The sequence below is a fragment of the Dermacentor andersoni genome, chromosome 8, assembly GCF_023375885.2.
Source record: "Dermacentor andersoni chromosome 8, qqDerAnde1_hic_scaffold, whole genome shotgun sequence".
Taxonomy (NCBI): Eukaryota; Metazoa; Arthropoda; class Arachnida; order Ixodida; family Ixodidae; genus Dermacentor; species Dermacentor andersoni.
The window spans coordinates 137,914,098-137,926,466 of record NC_092821.1 but is presented as its reverse complement, the minus strand read 5'-3'; the positions used below and the strand labels follow the sequence as shown (position 1 = coordinate 137,926,466).

General features: G+C 49.0%; 2 protein-coding genes across 2 annotated transcripts; both read right to left on the bottom strand.

Moving 5' to 3' along the window:
• Window positions 1-1,922: 1,922 nt before the first annotated feature.
• LOC140219957 (uncharacterized) lies at window positions 1,923-3,104 on the bottom strand. Its single transcript, XM_072290130.1, has one exon. It carries the CDS (start codon window positions 3,081-3,083, stop codon window positions 1,923-1,925), a length of 1,161 nt encoding a protein of 386 aa, XP_072146231.1. The 5' UTR covers window positions 3,084-3,104.
• Window positions 3,105-7,669: 4,565 nt separating this feature from the next.
• On the bottom strand, window positions 7,670-9,777 carry LOC126525794 (uncharacterized). Its single transcript, XM_050173726.3, has 3 exons — window positions 9,644-9,777; window positions 8,699-9,179; window positions 7,670-7,901 (listed from the first exon to the last, which is right to left on the bottom strand). Exons 1-2 carry the CDS (start codon window positions 9,653-9,655, stop codon window positions 8,748-8,750), a joined length of 444 nt encoding a protein of 147 aa, XP_050029683.1. The 5' UTR covers window positions 9,656-9,777; the 3' UTR covers window positions 7,670-7,901; window positions 8,699-8,747.
• Between the last annotated feature and the right edge of the window lie 2,592 nt (window positions 9,778-12,369).

Genomic DNA, 12,369 nt, shown 5'->3' with positions numbered 1-12,369 from the left:
CGATGTGTATATTTGTCATAATTGTCCTTCCTTTTATTCCGCACGTTTGATGTGGACCGACTAAATCTTTCATTACGGTCTGCAACCTGTTAGCCAATACTTTCATTAATATTTTGTAGTCTATATTTGTCAGGCTAATCGGCCTATACGATGTGACGTTACGTAATTTGATTGGGTCTTCAGTTTTTGGTATTAGTACCGTGTGTGCTGACAAAAAGGACGGCGGTAGATGTTTGCTCGCGTAAGCCTCGTTGTATACTTCAGTCAAAACAGGCGCGATAACACCCTTAAACGCCTTGTACAATGCAGCGCTTAAGCCATCCGGTCCCGGTGATTTGCCATTATTTAAATGGTCAATCGCATCCTTAACTTCCTCTACTGTTATGGGCAATTCTAATACTTCCTTAGTTTCATCATCTAATGTTGGCATCAATGACATGAAGTCTTTTTTAAATCTATCAGTGTCAACTTGGCTACGAGAAAACAATACTTTGTAATATTCCAAAAAACAGCTTGCTATTGTTTCTTTGTTGGTAGACAGTACCCCATTATGTTCTATTTCTGTTATTGCATTTTGGGAAGCATATTTCTTTTCGACTCCCAAGGCACGTTTTGTCGGCATTTCTCCTGTGCACCATTTTTCAGCTCTGGCTCGAATCAATGCTCCATTGTATCGCTCTTGGTCTATCAGCTCAAGTTTTTGCTTTATGCTTTTTATGTCTTCTAAGAAATAACCGGGTTGTATACTTTCAGCTTCCAACAATTGCTTCAGATTCAATCTAAGACGGGACTCGAGTTCTTTTTTCGCGTGACTTAAAACACTGGCCCTTTCAAGTGCTTTCAATTTAATTGTTTGCTTACAAAATTCCCATTTGTGTCCCCAACTATCTAAGTTTTGAGTTGTTGTTTTATCTATAGCCTTGCGAAACTGCTCACAAAACTCGTCGTCTTTCAGCAAGGTTGCATTAAATTTCCAAAGATCCCAGGAAAATTCTTTGCTATTTGTTTTTTCCTTTCCAACACGGAAAGAAACCAAACAATGATCACTAAATGCAACAGGTGTGACTCGATAATCTCGACACGACTGAATTAGTTCAGCCGACACGTACACTCTATCAAGTCTAGCATGGCTCGCACCCTGAAAGTGGGTAAAGAGGACCGCTTTTCCACCGCAAAGACATTCACCCACGTCTTCTAGATTAAATTCCGCAATCAAGTCTTTCAATACAGCAGTACTTGCATCATTGTGTTTCCCACTGGTTTTGTCACGTTCCGTACAGACACAATTGAAATCTCCCGCCAGGATTAGTCTACGCTCGCATTTCAAGTACGTCTCCATTTCTTCAAAAAAAAGCTTTCGCTCTTGAGCCTGAGTTGGTGCATAAAGACAAATTACTCGCCAATTTTCTGTTGACAGGGAAAAGTCAGATACAATGAAACGGCCAGACTCACAGGTAGTCACCGACTGCACTACAGCACCAAGACTCTGCCGAATTAACAAAATGCACCCCGAAGACCTCCCCACCGCATGGGCAACACACACGTTATAGCGTCTCGTGAAAGGACGCACCATACGCTCTGTCTGATCCTCTCTCTCTACTTTGGTCTCCTGAATGGCTACAATATCAAAATCGTGCTCCGTTACGAGGCGGTAAAGTTGGTTTTGCCGCCTCTTGGCACTAAGCCCTCGGACGTTAAGTGTTGCAATATTTATCGACCTCTCTAAGGACTCCATATTGGCGAGTGACACCAGACCGAGCCTACGGCGCTCCCCTCACAGACCTTGCCTTGTAGCAACACAGTCCAGTCGACGCTCAGGGCGTCGACTTGCCGCCGCCGCGTGTAAGCGACGCCGACCGCTGATGGCTGGTGGCCACCCGAGGCTTTTTGGTTCCAGGCTCGGTCCCACGCCTCTCCGTTGCTCATAGCCGGGTGTCTTGAGAAGCCGTGCTTGCTTTGCCGAGACGGCGCTTCGTAGGTGTTGCCTCGGCGTCCATCGCAGCCTCATCCGTCGAATCACTGTCTTCGAGCGTCGCAACGACCTCGCTTACTGCGTTCTTGAGTTCAGCTGTTTTCTCACCACTCCCGGACGCACTTAGTGGCAGCTGCTTTCCTAAAGAGTGGGTTTCAGAAGGGCGCTCTGCCGAACCTTCTTCGTACTTTCCTGTCGAAGCGTCTTCCAGAGTGGCGTCTGCTGCCCGAGCGTCTGCAGCCTTGTTCTCTTGCGAACCTCCTGAGCTGGTGGACGCCGCCACTGCGGCCGCGTCGCTGATAGACGCCACCATCCCAGCCACGCTCTCCGCTTCCTCTTCGTCCATGAGCATCTCGCTCCGGTCTGCTTCACCGCCTACGCTTGCAACTCTGGCGTACGAGCGAGTACAATTAGCCTGCTCATGCCCGAACGCTCGGCAGGCAGCACACCTGGGCACTCGGCATTCACGTCGTATGTGTCCAGTGTTGTGACAACGAAGGCATAACGGGGCACGTCCAGGCACAACCACTAGCGCAGTGCCGCTACCAAGACGCATCTGATGTGGGATGCGGTCTGGTGTGACACCATCACGCAGCAGAAGACGCACCAGACGAGTCGTTGACTCGGCGCCCTCAAAGTCCTCGGCCTTCCACCGATCACTGATGACTTCCTTTATCTCGCCATACTCTCGGAAGGCTCGTCGAATGGTCTCAGAGGTGACGTCGAACGCGACCCAATGTAGCTTAATCCTGAGTTCTTGCCTCGCTGGATCAATGACGAGGCATGGCCGGTTCTTCACCAGTAGTGGTCCGGCGTCTAGCAGCGTCTGCTTTGCCTCATCTGTCTTCATGTTCAGCAGCCACACGTGCGACATTTGGTAGGCGCCAATTCCACCTACTTGCTGAATTACTCCAGCATCCTTCAAGGGCTTCCGGAAGTCGTCGATTCTATAAGGCCGTCCAGTGACGTCGCAGTGCAATACAACTGCGCGCCTTTGTCCTTCACCTGTTGGTAACGGAGGCAAGATGACACGGTAATCCTTGGGCAACGCAGAACACGGGGTACCACGGCCAACGTCGGCCGCTTTCGCAGCTCTCGAGGAGCCCTCCATTCTGCGTCCGTACTGCACGGCGTCCAGAAGCAGAATGACCACTGAGCCACGAGTACGATGCTTCGAAGCGGTACAAAAGCGCCTCTAGTGAATGCGGTGTTGCCTTAGAAACGAGCTGTTTCTAAGGCTCAGGCGTGCGTCGCTTGCTCAGGCAAGCGATTCGTTGCCGCGCCGAACGCTGCCTTGCTCGACGCTCACCGCGTCCAATGCGGGGCGCGTAGTCGCTGCGCCGTAGCCCATTGTCTTACACCCCTTGGCGGGTCGACGGGAACGCTGAAGCGTTCCACTCTTGAAGGCGAAGCAGAGTAACGCATGAGTTGTTTCTTCGTCTAGCCGAACCAAATACAGCCAAGCAACAGCAGTTCACCAGGCTAAACAGTGGTTCAACAACTAAAATAAAGGCTAGTATGCTTCGCATCCTGGGCTTAACCTTAGCTAAGCCACAGCCATTTTTTAGATCTGAAAGAAAAAAATTACAGGGTCTCTTAAGGTCTCCATTAAGAGGTGAACGGCGAAATCGTCCTCTTCCTCCTCTTATTATTCGCCTCTTTCTCTTTGCCTCTTCTCTTTTTCTTTTCTTTTAGTCATTACTGCTCACTACTAAGCATTTTAGTCATTTGTAATCAATTGTAGTCGTTACATTTCGTCGTTAGACATATTGGTCATTTCGTAGTCATGAGTAGTCATTACAAGTCCATTCAGTCATTATTAGTCATTACTGGTCATTACAAGGATTTTTAGTCATTTCTAATCAATTGTGGTCATTACAAGCCGTCGTTAGGCATATTGGTGATTTGGGAGTCATTAGTAGTCATCATTACAAGTGATTAGTAGTCATTATTAGTCGTTACTAGTCATAGTCATTATTAACCTCTACCAATCTCTATTATAACGTTATCGTTCACTAACTGTCACTATCAATAATTTTTCATTCTTTAATCTGTCATTAATATGTCTTCATATGGCGTGATGATGTTTCGGCCGACACTGGCGGTCAGGTCCGCCGACACAAGCTTCACCATGAGCCTAGAAAGGCTTTCGCCTTAAAAGCGTAGAAAGGGTGAGTATGCGGAGATGAAAAGACCTGTTTGTCCTCTCTACTGAAGTATACCACGAGAACAGTGCCTGCGCCTCAACCGTGTCCATCCTGAAGGGTGTCCCGGCCGTCAGGCGTTACCGCTCCCAAAGGAGCGAATGAAGCTCCGACGACCTGTCTTGGACACCGCAATGTCCCAGTGCACGTGAAAAGCACGCGATGACGCATATGCATGCGAGACAAAAGACAGCTACAGAGAAAACGAGGTCAACTGCACGTCACGACAATGTTTCGCAATATCTCCAGTTTCCGCATTGCCCGAACACCCTGCAGCCACCGTCACGTGCGCAGCTGGCGCTGATTAATTACCCCCCAGGGAAACGGGAGTCGCGATTAGCATCGGGCCGCTCCCAGATGTGCTACACATCGGCAAGGCCGTGACGTGTCCCGTTCGGCGGATACGTCGAGGGTAAAACTAACGACTTGGCAAGGCCACTGCGAGCTGCACGGTTTAAGCTTGCGGCGGTCAGCCTGCGACGTACAGCCGGGAGCAAAAGTATACGGACCAGGGGTTGCGCGATAAAGCCGTTTTTTTTTTTTTCCACTGCCTGTGAACGCAACTTGAAATTGAAGACTGCAGTCCAAACTTGGCATTGCGAACTTTTCATAATGCTCGTTAATTCCAGTTTATGTTTGTGAATTACGAAGAAAGTCAGTTTCTTCGGCGACCCTGTGGTCCATATACTTTTTTCTTTTTTTGCTCACGGGTGTACGTATACACGCCTGCTGCGGCTTCTCCAATCTCGCCCTCCTTGTTTTCTGAGAACGAAACCGAGGAACTGACGTGAGGGCCAGTAGATAAGACAGCAGCAGTTCCTCTTGTTCCATCAATCGTTTGAGCTTGAGGAACGATTCGAGTAATGCGGTTGTACGCGAAACCGAGGAACTGGCGAACGCGCCAGAATACAGCAGTTTGCAGTTTATTTTCCCAGACGACTGGTTTTTGCACTGTGCACCAATACAGAAGAAGAATACGTTCTTGACCAAGTATTGAAGCCGGCAGCCATGCAGGTTGCGCACACTTGTAATGATGGCACTTGTATGAATTTCCTTGTCACGGAAACCGTTACTTCCGGGATCAAAGCCGGGAAATGGGCTGTATTTTGTAACGTTGCGTTTCGTTTTCCACTCTTTTTCATCCCTCGTCAGTGGCTCGGACGTCAGCGCTGTCGCCAAGATCGGCGACTCGCCTCAAAATCAGATAAATAAGAACGAAAAATGAAAGAGAGCGTTACAAAAATGCAGGCTTCGTGGGGCCGTGTTTTATAACGATTCATTTCATTTTTAAATATATTTTCACCCTTCCTCATTATAGCTCGGCCACCTCTGCGCCGCGGTTATATCGCTGAGATCGGTTACATGACGAGACCGACGATCAGAAAAAAAAAAAAGAAAATAGACAATACAGTGACTCCTTACGAGCTGGTTGCCTTCTGGCCCATACTTTGAACGATCCATTTCCGTTTTCAATTCCAACAACAGCGAGAGCACGATGCCGTCCACGAACCAACAACAAAGGATAGAAAAAAAAAAACACGAAATTGATCGTTACAAAACACGGTACCGGAGCTACCGCACCTGCGTTCTCTGGTGGGCTCCGCCAAAAGGACTGATCAAACGCAACGCTGCTTTGCATTCAGTGATATGACGAGAGCCAACGTATAGCTACCATGACCTGGCAGGTGGCCAAATATATGCTATATTAAGGAGAGGCACAGTCGGGTCCGCAACTGTCTTGCGACAAGTTTCAGCACGAAGCAAATTGAGACGGATGCGATGCAGATCCCGGGAATGTGTAACACTTTGTTATTAGAATTCGTGGAAGCGTGAAAAACACAGATCGCTTTAGTTTGGCAGCGGTAATTGTCAGTATACTGCCAGAACAGCGATTGGCTATTTAGAGGGTGCCGTTTGCCTTACACTCACGGCGATTACGAAACGCTCGAAGCAGACATCCGCAGTTTCATCAAAAGTTCAATATAATGAAAAGAAATCTTCCACCTCGCTTGCCTCTCAACAAATTCCGCGAATGAGACAATGTGCACGCGCCAGCAGATATATATAAAAGGGCAGGCAGCCTCATTATCGGAAGCATGAAAAAATTGTCAGTTTCGCCCCAAGGACGACGCACTGACAGCGATATCAAGATTTATTGTTGCGTTTGAACGCTGTTTTAACTATACGCGGATGCGACATACGTGGTAGCAGCAATATTTCTGGCTCCCTTAAATACTTTAACACACCGTGTAAGGCCTGTAATGGCATCGCACCAGTACCACTGCACTGACAGTAAAGAGCGGCGACAGTGAAATTTCACCACTTAGAGTTTGTGAGCATTAAGATTGCTTCGCAATTTTATTAGTCTGAGAAAGTTCTGAGAAAGTTTAAGATAAAAGGCATGTGCTTTAAATCGAATTGTCTAAGACTTTTGTTTGAGCACTCCAATTCTCAACAAATGTGGAGGAATAATTCGGTCAAGCACTAAAGACCTGATATGAGCAACTTTGGCTGTTGAATAGTATAGCATCTACATGGCATAAGCGATGTAGATGAACACACAGCATACATATGCTTAATGCGGAGCGTCAATGTGGCGGCGAAATGGTGCTTAAAGTGTCCGCATAACTGCTGCCGCAATAATAATGCTATCGTTATGTTTCGGGTTAAAATGGCCCAGGACATTTGACTACCTGTGCGAGCAATAAAGAGGTAGAGAGAAAACAACCAGAGAATTCAAAGAACTGACTGTAAATTGCCAGACAGACCGCTTTCTTTTGGAACGATCCTGGGCAATGTTAAAAAAGCTTTATCGGGCTCTCGGATGTGGCTTCAGCTGCCTAAAAGCTATAAAGCATCAGTAAAGCACAACTGTGTCGTTTCTATGTTAACCTGCCGCAGTGGATCAGTGGCTACTGCGGCCTTCTTTTGAGCGCAAGTTCGCGGGCTCATTTCTCAGCTACGGCGGCCAGATTCAAAAAGGGAAGGTTTCACTCGCTCGCGAACCACTCTTTGTGTGCACGTTGAAGTTCCTGATGGGCGATCAAAATTATTCCGAAGCTCTCCTCTATGGCGTCTCTAATAGCACCTCCGTTGACTTTCGGAATTCAACCCCCATCAGACATGTGATCACTTCATGTGCAGCTCATTCCGTTACTGTGAGGCCCCAGAAAGCGTCATAGTCGCCATTCGTCAAATTTTGCTTCACTCTCAGCAATTGGTGAACCGATCTTTGTGTACACATTGAAATTCCTGATAGGCAATCAAATATGTTCCGAAGCGCTGCTCTACGGCGTCTCTAATAGCCCCTGCGTTTACTTTCGGACTTCCAACCCCCATCAGTCACGTGGTCACTTAAGGTGCAGCTAGTTCCGTTACTGCGAGGCACCAGGAAGGGTCATAGTCGCTCTTCGTCAAATTTCGCTTCACTCTCAACATCTGGGAGTACGCTCTCCAGACCGTGCATGTAACGAAAAAGACAAGGCAACTGCGATTCTCAATAAATATCGTCTTGTTTTATTCTCTTCCGACAGTTCATCGACCAGTGAGAAGCGACGAACAGCCTAATCACTCCAGCAGGTGGAAACAACGCTCTCCCTAGTCTGTACAAGCTGCGCCGCGCCTTCCGGACATTTCGTACAGCCCGCAGCATCGTCGTCTTTCAGACGAATGCCTCGAGGCCCCGCGAAGTGGCCAGTCCTGGCTGAGGGTTGAACAGTCCGAACCTGCGTGGTGGTAAAGGAGAACGTCAGCAAATCTATGCTCTCCCACGTCCTGTGCCCCTCTGAGCAAAGAATTGAGTCGACGTCGGCGCAGCCATCGACACACTTTCGTCGTAGTTTTCCCCTGCTGGTCTCGGAACCACTGCCGCCGTGACAACTCCCAAAATATTGTGGGAAATGATTCGTTAGAATTGATAACTTTTGCCTGTACGGACCTGTATAGGTTCTCTGTTCTGATTATCACGTTGTTTTGACTGTCTCTCCGTCTATTGTTCTTGGACACTGTCTTTTTTGGGACATCTATATTCATCGCTCCTCTCTAGTGTTCCATTTTTTTCTGCGAATTTGGCCTTTCTGTGTAGACACTCCTAAGTATCTATTGCTTAGGTAAATTGGTACGATATCAAGTGCCTGTACGGACATGTGCTAAAATGTAACTCTCAGTGCAGTCTTTCAAGATATGTTGTTTCACGCTTCAGTATTTAGGATTCGTTAACGTACGAAGTTCATTCTGCCTTGATATGAACACAGCCACGAAGAAACAAACCATGCTAACCAGGAGACCTGGTGTAACCTACATATGCTGATATAAGAAGGTACTTTCGTCGAACTTCTTTTGGCCAAATGCTCACTCGAAAGCTGGACAAGTAATTTGCTGTTGGCATATTATAACTCAACATGTTATAGTGTCGTAAGACATTCGATTAGTCTGGCATTACTCTGAGACTTTTTTCTCGATGCATATTAGTCTGCACTTGGGAGGGTATTCAATGAGTAAGTAGGTATGGCTGAAGACTCACTGATGTACTGATGCCTTGAGGCGGCAACACAGGTGCTCATAGTCTGCGCTTAGTGGTAGCCGTAGCCGTGGCCATAGCCATGACCGTAGCCGTGGCCGTAGCCGTGACCGACGGCGACGGCAACGGGGGCAGCGACGGCGACGCCGTAGCCATGACCGTATCCACCGTGACCGTAGCCGTGACCGTATCCGTGGCCGTATCCGTATCCGCGGGCAGAGAGGGTCACGCCGTGGTTGATGTGGCTGCCGTAGGCGGAGGTCTTGTAGTTGGAGACCTTCACAACAGCGGGGGCGACAGCGTAGTGGCCGTGGCCGTAGCCGTGACCGTAGCCGTGGCCGTAGCCGTGGCCGTAGCCGTGGCCGACACCATAGGCGAGTCCGAGACCGTAACCGTGGCCGTGGCCGTAGCCGTGACCGTAGCCGTAGCCACCAAGGAAGCCAGCGTTAGCGGCGGCAACAAAGCCCAGAAGGGCGACGACGAACTGCAAAAGAGGGAACGAAGGCTTACCAAACTGAACAATAATCAGCGGACTCCTTTTGACAGTCTACGATGCGGCATCTGACGATAGCTTTGATAAGCGCAAGTAAATTTCAGCGGGTATTAACACTTCGACTAACACACCCGTTCCATCTCCTCCGAATTCATAAAATATCTGCTTCATTCCCGAAGCAGCTTCGATGTAAAGCGAGTACTTAAGCTTCTGCTCCCTAATGATTAGGCAGCGTTTATCGTCTGAACTGCCACAAGCCTAAATGCCCAAGCCTAAAACTGCATAAACGCTCATACTGAGGTGGACTTTAAGCCAGGCGTAGTAATGACAAGCTATCGGCTTGCTGAAATACACCGAGTTTCACATCTGTCTCTTCGGCAACGTTCAACAACTCGCTCCTTACAGCTTCGTCCGCAAAAGGGAACCAGAGACCTGCACTAAAAGCGCACACTTACGAGAGCGTTCATGATGAAACTGGTGTTTTGCTGTCTCGCTACGGAAACTGTGACTCTCTTTCGGCACGAGCCCCTGCTTATATAGGGGACCTGCACACTTGCACGTGAAAAAAAAAATGTTCCCCAGTGGTCCAAAAGACCAGAAGAGAGAGAGAGAGAGAGAGCTCAAGATGACAAAATAATAGGCAAGGCGTGGTGGTGTGCACCGATGGCAGCATATCGGTCAGCCATCAGGGCTTTCAGTCCCAAAGACAGGCAGTGCTTGTTTCGGCTTACGGGGCCTACAAGAGCCTGTTATTCATTTTTTTGTTTCTTCCTACATTGGCCGGCTAATTGGTCCACAACACCCTGCCTTTTGTCTCTCCTCGATGCCGATCGGGCGTCGAGGGCGGCCGAGAGCGAGGAATTTTTTGGCCCCGCGCGAGATTTGCGTCCAACTGTGTTGTGTCTGTGCGTGTTTGTGCACGAACTGTCCAATGCACGCGGCGAAAGAATGCTCGCTCCGAGGCATTTTTCCGCTGACAAAACACACAGACAACGGCCACAGGAACGTGCTTCAGGGCCCACGGGCGGGTAGGCGCAGGCGGGCAGGCCAAATAACGCTGTGCCACCTTGGGCGTGCCCCCAATCTCCGCGGGCTATGACAGACGCCCGAGCGGGTTCCTTTCTGATCGCGCCGCCTGACGCCGTGTTCGAGGTGATCGGGGTAAACAACGGAAGGCTGCTTGTTCATTTCTGACACCTCGGCAATGGCGCTCAGAAGAATGAGAAAGCCTTAGTAACTGTTTTGCTGCATGCATCTCGAGAATGCAGATTCACGCAACGAGGTTCTCTGCGCGGAGTCGTGATCGCGGAGGAAGGCGGTTTGATACGGCTCAACAACAAAACCATCTCACTCCACCGCTACTCTAATAATCCTGCAGGTAGACATCATTGTTTCAAATAGGTGCCTTTCATTCTTCGTCATGTACGCGCACGCTGTATTGGCGCAGTGGGAAAGGCGTCATGCTACTGAGCACGATGGGGAAGGTTCGACTCCCTGGCTGATTTCGATCATGCAGAAAGTAAAAAGAAACGCTCGTTTACTCAATTTCGATGCGCGTGAAATAATCTCGAGGAGGCCAAAATTGACCCAGCATCTCTCATAGCCTATGCGTCGCTTTAGGACGTTAAATTAAGTCAATTATTCCCTAACAGAAAAAAAAAATATCCTTTTCTCTATCACACCTATCGCATCCCTTTGCCCTTCCCCCAGTACAGGGTAGCCAACCGGAGGTAATCTCTGGTTAACTTCCCTGTCCTTCCTTTATCTCTCTTTCTCTCTCTTTCCATAACAGACAGACAGACAGACAGACAGACAGACAGACAGACAGACAGACAGACAGACAGACAGACAGACAGACAGACAGACAGATATGCGCGTCGGTTTATTGACAGTAAGATTTTAAGCCCCTGCTTTCATTCTTACATCTGGAGGGCTTTCATATAAGTTCAATTTGCGCTGCAGGGCAATGTGTCCGAACTAAAATAAAGCCTGTTCCAGAGCTGCGAACACCTAAAAAGCATGCAGAACATCTCTTCACCCAGATGGGAGCGCAACGCCTGTATGTTGAAAGTCATCTGTGTAACCCGAAGTATACTGATTTTTGCGTGTTTGGCAAGTCTCTTTCTTTTTTATTGCGATAACAATTATGCGGACGCTCGAGGCGCATTTCCCGACCACGCCGTCGTGCTGTCCTGATATCGACGGCGCATGCGCCGCGCGAGCGTGGAGGTTAAGAGCGTCTCCTGCATTGTGCTGAGCGTCTGCCGCAAAAAAAAAAAAAAACTCGAAAAGAAGGGGACGCACCGTGAACGTTACGCTCAGTCGCCGCTGTGGCGTAGCCAGGAGAGCGTATCCGCTTTCCGCTGCTCGCACAAGCTTTGTGCACGCGTAGAAATAAACAAACTATAGCGTTCCCGCTAAGCTGTTGCGTGTACCCACTGGTCTGAGCGAAACGGGTAGTAAAGGTCAAGCTAACATTGTCCAATAATAAAGCGAAGCTCTCTGTGCCTCTCCTCCCCGACTTTCCGGGCGCTGCTGCTGTGGTCCTGCCCGCGCGGCGGCTCGGTTTCTTGCAACGCCACCAGATGGCACTTGCCTCCGCGCATCCTAAAGCGCATCCCGGCCGGCGGCGCCGCCGCGGCAGCGTTTCGCAGTTTGTGCGTGTGGCACGCGTGCTGTGCTTGCTTTCCTGTGAGACAAAAAGGCAGGTGCTGGGCTGTGGAGGCCGAGTACTGGGCTGTAAACGTACACATTAGATAGCGTAAACATTACAATCGCCCACGGTCTGAAGAGAGCGCTTGGAGTTGGCGTCCCAACCGCGTGCTCGACGCGTACGCAGAACCAGCACGCAAACATGGGCCAGCAAAATGACTCCAAAGCGTTCACTCAGCATCGAGGGCACCCAGGCCCGAAAGAAGTGTCGCGCGGAACAGGAGCGTTTTCGCTACCCAGCGAAACGTGGTGCAGACTGTGAATTTATGTATTATTTATTTATTTATTTGTTTAATTACGTGCAGCCCCATAATTCAATTAATGTTTAGCAATTGTGTCATGATGTCATGTACCATATGAGGCAATGATAAAGCTCAACCCTCTCACAGATTACGAACAATGACGCACAACAAGACCTCAAGCAAACACGTATCCATCTGCGTTCTGTGGACTATGCAGACAGACAGCA